At 39.2% G+C, this 17,793-nt stretch overlaps 1 protein-coding gene across 2 annotated transcripts; it reads right to left on the bottom strand.

Annotated features, from left to right (window-relative positions):
• Positions 1-204: 204 nt before the first annotated feature.
• Positions 205-4,595, bottom strand: LOC136541838 (microtubule-destabilizing protein 60-like). Of its 2 annotated transcripts, XM_066533967.1 has the most exons (7): positions 4,295-4,587; positions 3,434-3,517; positions 2,010-2,123; positions 1,821-1,913; positions 1,653-1,712; positions 1,470-1,564; positions 205-771 (listed from the first exon to the last, which is right to left on the bottom strand). In XM_066533967.1, exons 1-7 carry the CDS (start codon positions 4,343-4,345, stop codon positions 651-653), a joined length of 618 nt encoding a protein of 205 aa, XP_066390064.1. In that variant the 5' UTR covers positions 4,346-4,587; the 3' UTR covers positions 205-650. The 2 variants fall into 2 exon arrangements, with proteins under 2 accessions (XP_066390064.1, XP_066390065.1); XM_066533968.1 differs by lacking the exon at positions 3,434-3,517 and having other exon boundaries at positions 4,295-4,595.
• Positions 4,596-17,793: the final 13,198 nt, after the last annotated feature.

Raw genomic sequence — 17,793 nt, 5'->3', positions numbered from 1 at the left:
GCAGCAAACAGTATATATATGGATCGGGTAGATGATCGAGATGGACATGCATGCATTGCATCATTTCGATCGGTCGGAAACCATGCATGCGTGGCACGTTCATCTCAACTGTTTCCAGATCCAAGGGCGACAAATTTCTTACGTGAAAGTGACGTGCATATGTGTGCACACAATGCATGGCAATGCAACAAGGCAAGGCTCATATCATGGCACTCTAGCTACTATATGCAAGCTTTATTGCTGCCAACAGACATACATGGCGCGCATGCAACGTCCTCGATCATGCCCCCTTTTTGTTTCCTATAGCTAGCTTTTCAGTGCAGACGACTTGAGTGGTGGATCGATCCATCGGGGCAAATTACAATGAACAAGCTATAGCTAACAAGGAAAAGAGAAAGATCAAAATTTAATAAAGATAAAAAAGTGAAAGTTAAAGGGGGCATGCTGGGCGGGGAAATTTACATAATCAGCAACCACATCTGTGTGCTACGTGAAAATTCGTGCGTACATGTACGTAGAGGCTGGGTTTGTGGGACAGATGACTGCTATTTATGCATGCCTCATGCTTCATTATGCAACGGCGGCAAAAATACTTCATCTTGCAGTTGATTGTAGGCTCATGTGCATTTCTGCATGTATGTATATATGGACTACTTGATGGCCTTATTGGCTCCTCCATTGTAGCAAAAATGGCGATGGAACTCTCCACCGATGCAGCATTTCAGCCTCAGGAAACTTGGCTCCTTTGGCACCGTCAGAGGCCTCGTCGACCTGCACGTCGTCCATACAGTAAAACAAAAGTAATTGAAGTTACATATATACATAGGCAATAAGAATTGGACGCATGCAATGTACAATTATTGACTAATTTGAATTGTTTCATATATATTCAATTAACAAGGCATATATGCATTTTTTTGTGAAAAGATCAGCAACGTAAATATATATATTATTGTTGTTCATAACGTTTTGATGCTGGAGTGCTAACAATAAAAAAATATTCATCTAAATAAAATATTCCTGCTGATCATTGTAGAGTTTGAAAAGTTGGTGTTTATTCTATTTGTCCTCAGTTGGGATTATATTGAATGCATCATTCTCTAATTAATTTGTGTACCTAGAACAACTACCAGCCAAAAAGGCAGAGTTATTTGTTCCTGCTCATCCCTGCATGTTTGCAACTTCTAATAACATTATTATTATTATTATTTAGAGTTGTGGTACAGTAGTGTCCTTTAGTTTTTATTAGTATCATATAGACGATAAAACTTGCGTAATGTCGTCTGTCTTGTTTTAGTGTTACTTAAATTTTGCACTTTCCTGTTCTTCATATTCGGTTCAGCTGATTATTAATGAAGATTTGGTGAACCAAGCCAATTATTGATGATGTCTAGCTATCTATCTTCTAATTAACGAGCTCAATCATATGTGAGTTCATGATATATGCTCATATTATATATAATAATTGCCTTTGTGGGTGGAATGGCTTGTCAAATGCTGGCATAAGTTGGGCCTTGGGAACCATCTCCTTCCTCATCAGCTTTATCTCGCGCTCCTCCATCAACTGCATATATGAGCATTTCAGTGCAAAAAAAAAAAAAAGCGTGCATGCGGAAACTCCTCGTGTTTAATTTACAGTAGGTAGTAGGTACCTGTGCAAGCTTCTCTTCAAATCTGCGAATGATTCCCTGGGTATTTATCTTGCTTGCAACCTGGAAGCAACACATGCATGCATGCCCCCTCACAAGTTAGTTTCTTAATTTGACTTAAATTTGGAGGTAGATCGAATGAATAACTATTATCTGTGTAATATAATTAACCTGATAATTGTAACCAGCCCGCCTTATTGCTCTCTCCTCAGTGTGAAGCCTGTTGTAGCTCAGGGGCTGTTCGTGTCTCGGTGATATCTGAGACTATTAAAAAGAGAGAGAGTAACCTTTAAAATAAATTTCAACTTTCTTTTAGATACAAATGATTTTAGAGTTAAAAATAGAAGCTTTTAGGTGAACCTTGGGTGAGGTTTGCGCAGTTGATGAAGAACGGCGTTTGCCCTCATCATGAGACAACATGTCTTGATGACCTCCTTTTCGAACGTTTTGCTGCTCATTTTTCCGTCCACGTGGCTATATAAAATATCCAGTTTAATTTTGTGAATATTAATGTTTTGCTTGGTGGTTTGTAATCTGTGCTATGAGGGCTCTCTTGTAGCTGCGTCGTGTAATTCTATCTTCTTAATGAAAAACGGGCTATATTCTCTGATCGTGATTTTTTTGTGTGAATATTATTATTGCTCAAGTAAATTATTAAAATTAGAGATCTAGCTATACATATATAGGTATGGAGGTTATGATTATTGAATATGCTAGCATATTCAATGATTACTACTACTACTACTACTACTATTATTACTATTACTATTACTATTATTATTATTATTATTATTATTATTATTATTATTATTATTATTATTATTATTATTATTATTACTACTACTACTACTACTACTAATATTACTACTACTACTACTACTACTATTAGTTGTTCATGGAAGAAAGGAATCATACCATAACGATGTGGATATTCCACCAAAAATTATTTACACCTATATTCTGTGGACCATATACTGTACAGAAAAAGGACCATAACGAAACTGCTAAAAGCATGATATTCATCCCATCCCGTTCCTACCCAGTTTGACCATATCTGGATACAAAAAGTAGAGTGGGCTCTTCAAAAGTTCCCACCACATAAGTCACTTTCGGACAGCATCTCTAATACTAAATTATATTCTTTTGTGAAAATAAGTTTAAGAAATAGTGACGGATTTATATGATGAGCTAACATTTTGATATAAAGACACCATGCATTATAATATATTGTGGCATTGACTTCTTTACATAGCGTAAAGAAAAAAAAAACAGTGTGCTCCACATGTTTCTTCATTATTAGGAATTATCTTTAGTTATATATATCAAAGTAAATGTATGCATTACTATTATTGGACATGTTTAATTTTGGAAAGTTTTTTTTCTTTTTGTAGTGGATACAATAAAATAAACACACACTATTGTTGTGTCGTGGAAACGTCAAACACTGAACTGTAAAAGAACACTCTTCACTAGTTTTTTGTACGTGGGAGAAGAATACCGCGCTCATGGTGCATTTGTTATCCAAATCCTGTTATAATTATCCTAAGAACATGTTGTTAACATAAGTGGCCTTACATGATCATGGACAGTGACAAAGCCAAAAATTTTAGAGGCCCGGGCGACCCTCATTATGCGAAAATATTTACTAGCAAATTATAATGTTCTTCTTTGATACAAAGGAACTTTTCTTTTATAACTTCACCGATAAGCCAGGCCGCCTGCCCGGAGTGGTCGGGCAGTGGCTCCGCCACTACTCATGCATGGATGTATTTACTAGCTCATACCTCGGTAGTGTTCTTCTTATGAGGCGGTGATCCTACTCGATTCCTCACCGGGCTCTTGGGACCAGTACTATGAACCGTTGAGCTCTGAGTAAACATTAGTCATGTAAATAAAATTAAACAAATTTAGGTGAACAATCCAAATGGCGATAATATGGAGCTATTATATTGGTTAATACATGCATCAAGCCCCTTATATTGTTATTGTTACTTGTACTTAATGATGGTAACCGGTACCATTTAGAGGTATGCAAATTAAAGAGCTCAACAGTGAAAATAGTGGTCGGGGCAGAGAAAGTGACACTTGGTTAATTTAAAATAAAATCTTTTATTTACTCCTTGTCTAGGAAGCCTTTAACTAATTTGAAAGTAACTAATTTGAAAGTAACTACCTTATATCTAGGATGACAAAAGCCATGCATGTAAGTTAAAGGACGACCAAAAGCACGCAACAAAGATAACATGCATGTCACTCATCAACTCCACTTGATCTATCAAGGTAACGTTTCAAATAAAAAAAACGTATGTACGTAAGAAGCAGCATGCATGTTTGAACCTAATTAAAGATGACTCAAACTCAAAACAAAATATATTTGTTTTAATTACTCTATGCATGCATGCAAGGTACGGTGAACGTACACAAAACCTGACAGAAACTGTATACGGAAATCCAAATTTCCTAGCTAGCTAGCTAGCTAGTAGCATATATGATCTTTGCTGAGAGTGTGGCTTGATCTTGGTTAGGACGAAGCAAATACGCAGAAAGGATCTTGGAGACATGCAGCTCTATATCTCAAGCAAGCAAGCATGCATGGATGCATACTACACATCAAGGCATCTATCTTTGCTTCTTCTCTGTCTAACCTTATTAGGGGAAGAAGTGGCCTTCCTTGCCTTCTCCATTTCTCTGGCCATCTCTCTCTATTAATGCAATGCAATGCAGAGGTTGCAAGAAGAAGTGATATGGGGCAGCCAATAGTTGCACCAATTTATAGAGCTATTAGGTATCACAATGACAATGCATGCGGCGTGCAAGGACTACTATATAGCATCCCCTAGCTAGCTAAGCTTGCTAGATAAGAGGCAGGTAGCCAAAGTGCGTGCAGAGTGAGCGAGCTGATGATCGAGATTGGTAGCTTTCACCCGTGCTGTGCCACTTCACCAGCCATGCATATATGATATCCTTGCTAGCTGCTTTCAATATAGCTGTCTATCTACTACACTGCACTCTATCTCAGAATCAGGCTTGTCACCACGCACACGGCGCACCATCTATCAGATGAGTGTGTGATGCTCATGCAGCCCGGCCGGCCTTGTGTCGTTAATTCCTCTCTATCCTACCAACCGTCTGATGAGGCATAGCCATCAAGGGAACCCGGCTAACAAACTTTGAGGTGGCACTGAAACTTCTAAGTCCTGACGTCAATCTGACCCCTATGAAAATCACGAAAACACACGCTAACGGTGCAAGCAGCAAGCTTGAAGAAGCTTCCAGCAGGCAGCAGTGCAGGGTCATGGAGCAAGCTAGCTCCGATCCTTCAGCTTGAGGCCTGTAACAACCTCAACATTGCTAGGGCACCAGCTAGCTAGACCGCTGCTGTTCGCACTTGCACGCATGATTGTTACGCCTCATCTTTTTGGCATATTCTCGATCTTGTGTGCTATATGTTTTTTGGCATCTGATGATGAGCACAACAACATGAGTTAGAGTTACTTACTGGTAACTGATGACACTACGTGCTATATATTCAAGCTATAGCTGCTGCATAGCTAGCGTTTCTGCCAGAAAGATTAATTAAGCTAACTCTCTCTATCTATGCTCTGTAAGGGAAGGCTAGCCTTTATTTCTTGGATCTACAACTTAGTACTTGCACTCAACTTAAGTTTCAGCCCCATTCTACTATCTATAACTAACGACAAAAGAAGTGAAGAGCTAGCCTTTATTTGTCATTATCAGTAGCATACTAGCATTTAGTCTCAAAACCACCTATTATCAAGGGAAGAGTGTACTTCTGTTTTGAGATTTGTTACCAAAACAATAATTGCAAGTTTCCAGATAGAGATATGGAACATGGAACTAATTCAGATAAACAATATACTGCTTCTATTATTCTTTTGCATGACAAGCATATTAAGATTAGTTCCATACTTCAATAAGTTGCTTCTACTTGGAAGATTTGGCATGAAATGGAAAGGCTAACAGAACGATCTTGCCTGTCATTTCATCAGTCGACTTTCATGTCGCACTCATTTCTTTATCTTCCTTGTGTTTCAAGATTTGAATATAAGTTGTTCATCAGAGTGTGACTGATGTCCGATGCATGCACTACCTTGATATGTGACTTCATCTCTTAACGATATTGTAAATTGGCATCAATCATCATGAGGTTTTGTCTATTTGGAAGATGATTTTTCTTAACTATTCAAAGTCAAATGACTAAATGGTCCTCATCATCTATATATAGCTCATGAAAGTGAAAAAAAACTTTTTTTTGAAAAAACGTTACACACCATTTATATATAAGTTGGAAATGTATTTATCACTGTATATTATTGTACCTGCAGTTTTCTAGTTGAATTCAAATCTTTGTCCAAGAACAGAAAATAAATAGGTGAGAAAATAATGATTTACTGCCAAGCATAATATTGACAGCTGATGACTAGTTTGCTGTCATTACTCACTCTCTAAAGTTCGTTATTGTTAGGCATCTTGTCGACACAGCAAAGTGACTCAGTGTGAGCGTCAGGCATATGAATAAGCACGCATGAAGCATATGAAACTTCCTGGTTGCAGAAAGAGGCCATGGTCACACACAGACTTGGAGGCTGGAGCATGCTATGCAACCCACTTTGGCTTGACACTTGTAACAACCTTAACATTGCCAAGCCAACAGACAGGTTCTCTTTGCATGATTGCTATGGCTCATCTTCAATTCTTCTTTTCTTTTACTCATCTCTCATGCTATATGTGTGTAGCATCCGGGCGCAAGGTTACTGATCATTAATTGTCCTATATGTAGACCTAATCTCTTTTTCAAAAGAAACATGCATATATCATTGAAGATTGTGTGAGCCTATTTTGAACGGTAGGTGCTAAATTTGTAGAGTGGAGCCTTTTTTTTCCTTCAATTTTTGGTGCTCGCATGACTCTTCCGAGAACAAAGTGTTACATCACTAGCATGATTAAGAGGACTAATTAAGGTGAATTTTGGTATTCTATCGGGTACCAGTGTCTGCATTATATTACTGTTTTCTGTTAGAATATATTTGTAAGATGGAATAGATTCATGAAGTTATTAATATATTTTATAAGATAACACTACTACAAATTTCATTTTTATAGGCAGTTGGTCCAGGCGCCTCTGCTCTTCTATCTCTACAAATCAACGAGGCGGGTCTTCAGCCGCCTCTATAAATTGTTGTCTACAAATTGCAAATTTCGGCCAAAAAATTAATCTCCGGAAACCCCACTAGGCAGCCACATGTGTGTGCCGTCTCAAGTCACACCAAATTAGTCATATCTTCTTAACATTACAAAAATGAACATAACTGGGTTTTTCATAATGAAAAGTTGCGATCACTACAAAATTAACCCACTGACAAAAACATGCATATGCATGGCCAGGCCATTTCTTTTATTTCCATCCTCATTAGAACAAAAAAGAAAGAGACCCAACCTACCAAGAACTAGGCAGTTTTCATTGAAAAGAGAAAATAATTAACCACCCAAATTGAAGCAGAGAGAAACGATTTTCCATTAAGAAGACAAAATAGACAAAAGGAGCACCTAAATTCAAGCCGAAAGAGGCGTTCTTTCATTAAGAAGAGAAAATATGCACCTAAATTCAAGCTGAGAGAGAGGACTTGACCCTAGGAGGTTAGGTGTACGACCACACATCCCACCCAACTAGTTAAGCTGAGCTAAGTTCCAAACCGACCACAGCTCCCACCCAACCCGTTAAGCTGAGCTGTTTCCTAATAAAAAGCAAACTCAAAGATTCGATTACGGATTGCTTGGAATTGATCGATTTGGATTGGATGGAAATGCTAACAGAACGGATTCGTTGCACGTCACTTGGACAGCGCCTATTTAATTTGCACGTCATGCTCATTTTCGTTATGTTCCTTACATTTCAAGGTTTCCAATAATAATGTTTCCAATGCATGTATGCATGGCGTGGCTCACTCTGAAAAGGAATGTTTGTTTGCAGTGTGGCTCACAATAGTGTGACATTTCAGTCCTGGAACTAGTCGTTTTCACTGGTAGTACGTATCTTCAGTACGAAACGTCCAGGATTTCTTTTGGAATTTTTTAGCGCGGCGCTTCTAGGTGCTGGTTCAATTTGTTCGTTAACCTAATTTGTACGACTTGCATGCATGGTTGTACGACACACGCACACACCACTGTCCCGGCCGGCCCTTTCTGCTCGTTCAGCTTCAAGAAAGAGAGCCACTAGTATCAGATTTCATCAGCTCAGAAAATAAGCCAGGCAAAGACGACATATGGTTCGTTGTCGGCACCAAATTGTTCAAGATAGTATATATAAACAACAAAGTTATTCATTATCTAAAAAAACAGCAAAGTTATTCACAGCATCGTGGGTCCATGCATGTTTAAAAATGGTAAAAGCTAAAGCTCACTCGTGTGATTTGGCCAAATCTATCACTAGAATTTTGTTTTCTCCAAATCCGGCCTCTCCCCCTCTTTCTTCTCAAAATCCGGCGGACATAGAAGGGATTCCGGGGGAGGCAGGCTTGCCAGGCGGTGGGCATGGAGGCGGGCGGCTTCGGGTCCTGGCGGCGTTGGAGGCGGCCAGGCCAGATCAGGGCGGAGGCATCGTAGCCGTTCTCACCGGAGTTGGAGAAGAAAGCGGCGGCGAGAGGTGGAGAGGGGAAGAGGGAGGCCGCTGCGGGCACGGTAGGGTCTCGCCGGAGCTCCACCCCGCGGGCGGCGGAGCTCCAGTGAGACCCTACAGCACTGCGGCAGGACGGTGGACGCTCGGCGGCGGCGAGCATCAAAGGAGACAAAAAATTGAGTGACGGCTCACACGGGTAACATATAGATAGATCCTTAAAAATCGAGTAACTGAAATTGCGTCGATGGAGTACTTGGAGGTGAGCTAGAGGCTGCATTCACATCACCTATTGATACTGATCGAGGCAATTTTGAGACAATCCATGGTAATGAGTACTGAATAAAACTCCGGAGTGATTTTGGCAGGCATCTAAATAATGGTAATTTTCTCCCACTTTCAGGAGACATTTCTAAAACATTATCCAAAAGGGAATAACCAAGAAAATTGTTGTTTGAGGAACAATGATAGAATTAGTAGGAGGCCCCGTTGGACAATCATTCTTGAGCTAGCAGAAAGGTAGCTATAATGGTTGGCGCCTTTTCAAAGGTACGTGTGTGCAGTGGATGGTTTGGTGAATAGATTCCCATACGCATCTTAAATATTTTCTCCCATTTTTATTGGTAAAATAAATAGATGATAAGGATTATTATTTCAATGGATGACCGTAGCGATAACCATGAGGGAAATGTATTGAAACGGTTATACAAAGCTCACATTGTTGAATATTAGATATATTTTTCCTTTCTCTCAGTGAAATTTCCTAGTGCAAATAATTGTAGAACACCTCCCCCCCCCCTACACACAACACACACACACAAACAAACATACCCCACCCCACCCCCAACTGTTGTCAAATGCAGTTTTTGGGTAACTTTTGAATTAACAGAATGGTAAAAGATGATTCTATTTGAAAATCACAAATGAAAATAATGACTCATTAATTTGACAAGAATATATCAAGTTTGTGTCTAGCACACTAATTATTAGAAGGAATATTGTCGGTTACACCAATACCGACTGAACTTAAAAGAGCTTAGAATTGAGTACACACTTGATGGTATATACAACTAGGCAATATTGGAGCTTACGTATTAAGCATATCATGGAAGTGGACCTCCACAACGCACACTAAAGTTGGTAAGAACTACTAATATTTAAGGCCATATGCATGCATATATCATGCTTCAAGTTCAAGAGCTACCCCGGCCGGCCCAAAAGACATACCAACCAACCAAGCAACAACTAACTACTCACACAATGCAAGTTGCCATATATACCAAGAGACACATTTAGAAACACCTTGAAAGTGTGAATTAATAATCTTGTCAAACTCTTGTCGTAAAATTAAAAAAAAGAACACTCAACTTACGTCATATATGATAACAGTGATTCATCAATAGTACTCCCTCCATTACAAATTATAAGACTATTTTGGCTTTTCTAGATATATAATTTTGCTACGCACTCAGATATACACTATATATATCAAGATACGTAGCAAAAACATCGTATCTAGAAAAGTCAAAACATCTTATAATTTGGACCGGAGGGAGTACAGGATATATATACCTTAGGAAATTAAGCAACGAAACAAATAAGATCAGGGCCGGGTATATGCTTGTAAACTTGATGCATGCATGCTTGAACCCAAAGGAAGTTCGATTCTGAGATAAGACGAGAGCATCAGACATATCGTTATCACCTTTAATTTGTTTCTTCTCTTTCCCTGCGTCGTGATTAGGACTACGAGAGAATAGCAATAGCAGGACAAATGAATGAATGAGACTCGTCTACCGAACTTGATGTGGTGGACAAAATTAAAGTGGAAGCACAGCCCAACCACCTGACCTATGCTATTTCTATGCACTGATCCTGATGGCCACCTCACCTGCAGCCTGCACTGCATGGGATGGGAGACATGCATATATACACCAAGGAGCTTTGTAGTCAAGCTTGTTCGTCGTCTTGCCAAGAAGATTATTCAGCGATACCGCAATGTGTGAGTAACTCAGTCTGTATCTCACTAGTATTTGTATCTCTATAGCAAGTACCAACTCAAATTTGTAATGAACAGTTAGGACACGAATATACATTTACATTTAATCAGGCTGACATCAGAATTATAAAAATGCTGCAAGTTCTAGGACTTTATTTCACCGGTACCTACTAGAAACTTTCGGAAATATAAGTGTCGGCAGTGCATATGGTTTTGAAAGGAGTGAATATGCATGTGTTCAGTGTCCATGTCCGGCTGACAGAGCTCCCAAGGAAAAAGGCAGCACGCAAAATATGCTTTGGCTTCAAATGAAAGTGCTCAACAGTACTTGGAGTCCAGAATCAGTCACCTAACATCAAGTGCATGCATGTTGTCATATCACCGTTAAATAACAAATATTGGATGGACTAGACAACCACTAAAGATTGAAAATTAACAGGGACATTTCGTTTGTACTATATACCACGACTTCTTTGGGAATGATAAAAAAAAAGAACAGAGTTAGTAGTTGCATTATAGATAAGCAGAGCAAGCCAACTACACGAGTTGGAAGTGTTATAAGGTGGAAAGAGAGTAGATGATGCATCACCTACTCCCAAATTGTTTCCTTTCATTCGTATATATAACACAATTTGAGCTGGCAAATGTATGCTTTGATCCATATTAGCTTATTACTGAGCTGAAGCAGAAATGGTTAATAGCAGCACAGAAAAAACATCTTGTAAGCACAACATATAATCAGGCCAGTTTTCTGATACCGAACGGCCACCAAGCACATATTCAACGGAAGCCTTAAAACATTTTACTTTTTTATACGGAACTCAATGAACTTGAGAGAGCTAATTCATGTCTTCTTTATTTTACACAGTAGGAATAGCACCAAATTTTGAGTTCGTCTAGAATAGTAGACAATGTCTTGTTTACTATCTCATTTTCTATAAAGAGCACATAGCTTCAGGCCTACTGTGATCTTATATAGGACATTATTCTGTTTTCTCGGGGCCTTAAGGTCTTTGGAAATTCAAAATTTTAAAGTGGATTGATATTGTATAATAGGTCTCTCTACTATATTCTCGAATTATCAAAATGTTCGTAAGGTCATCCTAACAATTTTCAAAATTAAATTCCAAGTGTAGAAAAGTTACATAATTAATCTACTATTTCATTTTGAAAAATAAAACTGCAAAACTAAATTGCATATTTGGGGTCCCTTTTGGCATGGCTCCGGCTTCTTGTGGCTCTTGTGGTAGAGCTGTGCCAATCAGCCATATAAAAAACAACTCCTCGCAAAGAGCCCGAAGGAGCTGGAGTTGTTTTTTTACTAAGTCGGAACTACAAAAATATGGCTTCTTCTGGCTCCTCCTTACAAACTTGACACAAATTATTACATAACTGCCGCTAGACCCAACTTTGACAAATGTTTTCCAAAATGACTTCAGCTCCATCAAAGAAGGGGTTATATGAAAAACTCTAAGCCCATAGTTTCAAGATCATAGATCAGTTGGCTGGGTTCTATATAGTGGAACTTGCCCACCTAGGTTCAAGTTCTCGATTTGGTACGGGTGCTCGTATTTTCGGGATTTATTCTAGAATTGAACGATGCTATGCTTTCAGTGGTAGGCGACGTTTCCGTCGACTACGAGGCGTCTATGGTGACTTCGTGAATCTCGAGATTTGCCGGCTCAGTCCTTCGGAGGTGCTCATAGGGATAGGTTTTGCATACGTGTGTTTATAGGAGTGAGTGTGTGCACGTATTGTGGGCATCTATGTTGTACCATGTAATTCTTAAAAAAAAGAAAGGATTTGTACAAGAATGTAGAACCTAGATGCAAAATCTACATTATTCAATGGCCTATTCATAAAATTCATTTTTATGGGCCCTTTTCTTCATGGATTTTTTTTAGTTTTTATCAGAACATTCCCCATGAGTCATTTTTATGGTCCATTTTCGGCCCGTGCCTAGCGAAGAGGCCTATTCATACCAATGACAGGTGGGCCTAAGTTTTTTGGTGGAACGATAGTATGTCAATAGTTGAGAACCCAACCCACTACTGCATTAATGTTACAGTATTGCAGTTTGCAGTGTCCATTGTCAAGTCCCAACGAATTTAATTAGTAATTATAGTAGTCAATAAATTGTCGCAGAACCGACCAATTTATAAGAGCACAAGTACAATGGTAACCCGCAAGCGGTCGCACTGTCATACTTGAGCCCATATAAACCCAGTAGTCTATCGAGTACCACGATGGGTCTCGATAAACGATCCACATACAACCAAGATCGTACATGATTCAACATACATGTCATATATTACATAAAGTTATAGATACATTTCATTCATCAGAGTACGGAATAGAGTTATTACAAACCAAGTTTGAGAGATAGTAGCGGAAGCAAATTAAAGTTCGAAAGTAGCATTTGCCAACATAGTTCAAATACAGTGCCAACATATGATCACAATCTATAAAAGCATAATGGAGGGATTATTAAAGATCCCTGCCCAAGGCTCACTCCTCATCCACGGTGGGATAGAAGCAATTCTTGCAATACCCGTGATACACTGTGCCATCTGCAACAATGGGAATAAAACTCTGAGTATGAGAAGGTACTCAGCTAGACTTAGCCGTCATAAACCAAAAATAAATTGACTCTAAGGATTATGCAAGGCTGTATAAGTGGAGGTAGCTTGATAACATTTTGCATAAAAAGTGATTAACTCAGCTATACAATTACAGTTCTGTCCTCAAGTTAATTATAACTATCCATCTCTAGATTAACAACTATCCTGTGCCAACCATGTGATACATCATTTTAAAAGCATACAATAGTAACCATAGCCGGTGTAGGAATTCCATGTTTATCTGAACCATCATATTTCATAATACAATTACTACGATGTTGAAGCTAGCCAAGTTTCTCACTATCTGGGAGAGACGGCAATTCAAATCGATTTCAACCAGCTGGGAATTTATTTCTAACACAAATCCAGGCAGACCAGATCATTAGTCGCCTTAGGTCACCTTTGGTACAACTTAGGTCCACATTTCGCGGGTTCGCCCAGCGCCGCATAATCAAGGACTGATGGTAGCCAGGTCGCTCAAGCCATGCCTGCCCACAGTCTTGGACCAGGTCGCTCAGATCATGCTTGCCCACGGTCTATTGATCCACTCCCCGCACATCCTTACTACCATCCAGAGTGCGCACTCTTATAGAGCGGGGCCCAGCCTAAGTTTAGCTACTCGACTTCACGGTCAGAATGAGTTATCTGGCCAGCTAAGTGATAGGCATGCGTTCAATTTTGTCAGAAGTGCCAATAATGGTACGGTCCTTAATCGACACAGACGGGGATAGATCCACACCTAAGACCTCCATGTGTTGTTACTTCCCTATCGACATCCCGCCTGGTCTCCATTTGCATTACCCTATGGTTCTTTTCCACGATAGCAAATATAGTCAACCGTGCTTCGGTATCCACCTATATCTCGTAGGTGACAGGAAATCACCTGACTTCTACCAGTCTAAGCATGGCTAAGCATATATTCGATCCTAGACCTACATAGGGTTAAAGGTATATGTATCTAGACAAGGTAGTTCCATTCATCAAATGTTTCCAGTCAACTCTTATAACCTAATGTATCAACCATAAAGGACTCAAGTAATATTTTGTAAAACACTAGAAGACTTAGAATGCTCTGGGGCTTGTCTTTTAGAAAAGAGATGGGGGTGGTGATCTGAGCACTCCAGGAGCTCTTCTGGTTTCTGCTCCTATTCTTCAGGAGCTGCATCTTGAGGAGTCTCTTGCTGATCCCCTTCCTCTTCTTCATTGAATTCCAGCAACGTTATCTCCTCGGTCAATCCTATATGCATTAATATGGCATAAGATATCGCGAATGCATGTATGATGACACATATAATATGATGAAATGGGATGAATGCATCCTTGTAAGTAATTTCAATAGCATGGTGTCAAAGTAATACAAGTGCATCCTATTTTACTGAGTAGGTGCATATCTCTTCTCGATTACTTAATCAAACACTTCTGTAATTCATTTACCGAACTACAAAATAATAGCTACTTATTTTAACCATAACTGGAGTTATATACATTGAAATCATATGGTTGTGGACATTCTGGAAAGCATATAAAATGGTCTACAACTTTCTTTTAATACTCACAAGGTGATTCAATAGTTATCTAGGTCAAACAAATCAGTCAAGCAAAGCTATCCAGAGAATAAACAATTAGGGCAGCAAACTTCTAACAGCCAAAACTCTTAAACCCTAAGGCCTGTGACCATGAAAATTTAACATAAGGTAGATTAGTAAGTTATCTACAACTTTGTTGTTAACAAGTCTTACAGAAAAGGCCGTTATCAACATGAAATCATCCACACAACCGAAACTATACATGCAGCCCCTTTATTTGAATTATAAAGTGATAATTAATTTGTTGTATACAATCAATGGCTTGTAAGCCTTACTATTGACATCAACCATTACTATGCATCATAAGAACCTTAGAAAACATTATGGTCAATAACAATTTAATTACTTAAATACCTTTATTAATTTAATTAGATAATTAGGGGAAATAACAAACATATACCAAATATGCACCATAAATTCTCATCAAATTGCAGTGGCTTCTTAGTACTCACAATAGACTACTGTGAAAATTTCATAACATTTGGTCATGCATAACATCCTCTACAAAAATGACAAGCCAGCAAGGGTTATTTTAGTGAAAATAGTAAACCTTATAGAAAAATGTCAAACAACAGATTATATATTTTTCCTAGCTTCATACTAGTGCCATACTACTATAAAAAATTGCATATCAATATGTTACACATTTTTATCCCAACAATTTTCCTCAGAAAATGCCATTTATTAATAGATAAATAGAAAGATAATATTTTATCCAAGTTTACTGCAAGCTTAGTATTTTTCCTTGCTAGAGCATGTCACCACAAAACTAACAAAATTAGAATCACAATTTTATCATTTTTCTAGCTCAAGATATCTAATTTACAAGTTTACTAACATTCAAAAAGCACTTATTTAAATACATTTTAATCACAAAGAAAAATATTAGAAACTATACATTTCATATTTTTACAAAACACTACACTTCATGAGGATCACAACAAAATTTGGTTCACAATAATTGGACCTCTAGAACTCTACTTATCATTTTTCAAATTTGCATGTAAATCTAGAAATAAATGAACTAGCTTTTCAAACTAAGCCGCTAACAGCTGGGACCCACACATCAGACGGGCCCGCGTGTCAGCGACGACAATATAGAGGAACGGCGTGGGACGGCCGGAGTTCGCCGATGGTGGCTTCTCCAACGATGGCACCTACACTCCGATGATCCCCACGACCTTGCGCACATGATAGAGTAGCTAGTTGGTCGGATTAACGAAGCTAAGCACGACGGTGGCGGCCATGGCGGTGCGACGGACGTGGTCGACGGCGAGCCACTGGAGGTGACCGAGATGGCGCCATCTAGGGTTTGGCCTAGTATCTACGCACTATGGTGAACCTATTGCGCACTCAATCGTGGCACGCGGTGGTTGGAGGTGGCCAGGCCACGGTGACGTGCCACGGTGGTGAAACACCGGTGAAGCCAAACATGGCACGGAAGCGTTACCGTGTGCGGCTAGCGAGCAATGCGGGCATGGTGAGATGGTGGGATCATGGCGAAGCTGCTGCGGTGGTGGAGAAGTGATGCAGTGCAAGCTGTGGACCGGCAATGGCGGCGGTGGTGAGCTCGGCACTGCGGCGGCTACTGCGGACGGAGGCGAGCGCGAAGGAGAAAGCAAGGAGTGAAATGAGAGCGCAGGGCGTCACGGGCGAACGCTGGGGCGGATGAAGGTGCTCTCTGGCCCAACATGGCCTGGCCGGGCAGGACATCGATGACGTGCGGCCTCCATGCGACGGCCACACTCTGCCATGGTCGGCCACCGATGGCTGGGCGATCAAGCCATCAGAGCCCCACAAACAGCTTGACGACGTGATTTCGAGGTCTTTAATCTCCTAATCCGTGGATCATTAGCGCAAACTTCCTAAAATAAAGTTGAAGCCCTATATACCATCTATAAATACTCTTAAAGGATCAAGGTCTAATTCTAAATGTTAGCAAGTAAAATCATCTAAAAGTCGGGCCAACGAAACTGTAAACACAAAATGACTTAGAAATTTTCGAAGTGTTGGAAAACAGTGATTGTGAGCTCAAAATGACTAAGCTATGCACTGAATTAGCTCATGACCCAAAAATAAAAGTTGTTGCTCTACTCAAATACTACAACTTTGCTTTAGTGAACACATCCATGCAAAGTCTCTATGACATAGTTCAAACTAGGTCAAACAATCTACTTTCAAATGATGGCTTACACTAGAACTATGACTTAGTGACCAAACTAGCTCTAGTCATGAATACCAAAGTTGTTCATAATGACATTATAAACATGTTTAAGCTATTCCTAAGGTCACACAAGCATTTCATACATTGGTTACACATAAAACTCCCCAGGTCAACATGCATATCATCACTTAGGAGCTTAATTAGACAAAGTGGTCTACATGAACAATGTTCCATTAGTCATCCTAGGTGTAGCTAAGGTGTTTTAGTGACTAACATTACCCACTTGCACTCATTCACACATAATCATATGCATACATACAAGGAAACATAAAATAACAAGGCATGTTCCATATGTTTCACATGTAAAAACTTATATATGAATGCTTGATGCTTATGCTCATGCAATGCAAGTCAAATTATGCAAGCCTAACACCTAGAGTGTTATATAAATATTCTAGAGTGATACTTAATTATTTGATTTCATTCAATATTTAGCATTTATTTTGGTCAAGGTTCATTTGCTTCCTTAGATCGAAGGACATATTTAGATTCACCAAATGTTGGTATTTATTATTGCACATAGATAAATCCGCAAGCTCATGGATACCGCTGTAGCTTTCACCTAAAAGTATTCTAAGTATCGTATCCACAAGGAAACATGTGAGATTAACTATATCTAACTTAACCTGGAGTAGCAACAAGACTTGAGATGACAGAAGTATAAAGGAGACCACTAAGGTCTTCTAGTTCTAACTTTGGTAAACTATGTCTTCTATTGTTTAATTCTAGGGATATTACTAAGGAAAACACAGGTAGAGTATGTTTTCTATCGTAACTAGATCCTGCTAGGCCTAAAATGGGAGATGGACTATAGAGGATCCAACGAGGCTATAAGAGTTATCCTCGTGAGCTACCACCGATCTGGAATGTAGGGTACATCTACAAGTAACCGAGTCCAAGGACTATGCTTACACTATGAATACTACTTTAACCCAGGAATGACAAGGATTAAAATACTCGAAAAGAGTCATGAACCTAAAGAACAATATAAACACATTACTTACTTGAATTAGAAGTTGATTACTAGAGAAATCTCAGAAGCAAGGTCATGAAGAACTTGATTCCGCTAGGGTACAAGCC

The sequence above is a fragment of the Miscanthus floridulus genome, chromosome 3 (genome assembly GCF_019320115.1).
Source record: "Miscanthus floridulus cultivar M001 chromosome 3, ASM1932011v1, whole genome shotgun sequence".
Classification (NCBI taxonomy): Eukaryota; Viridiplantae; Streptophyta; class Magnoliopsida; order Poales; family Poaceae; genus Miscanthus; species Miscanthus floridulus.
The sequence above is the reverse complement of the archived record's forward strand: the minus strand, read 5'-3'. Positions and strand labels throughout refer to the sequence as shown.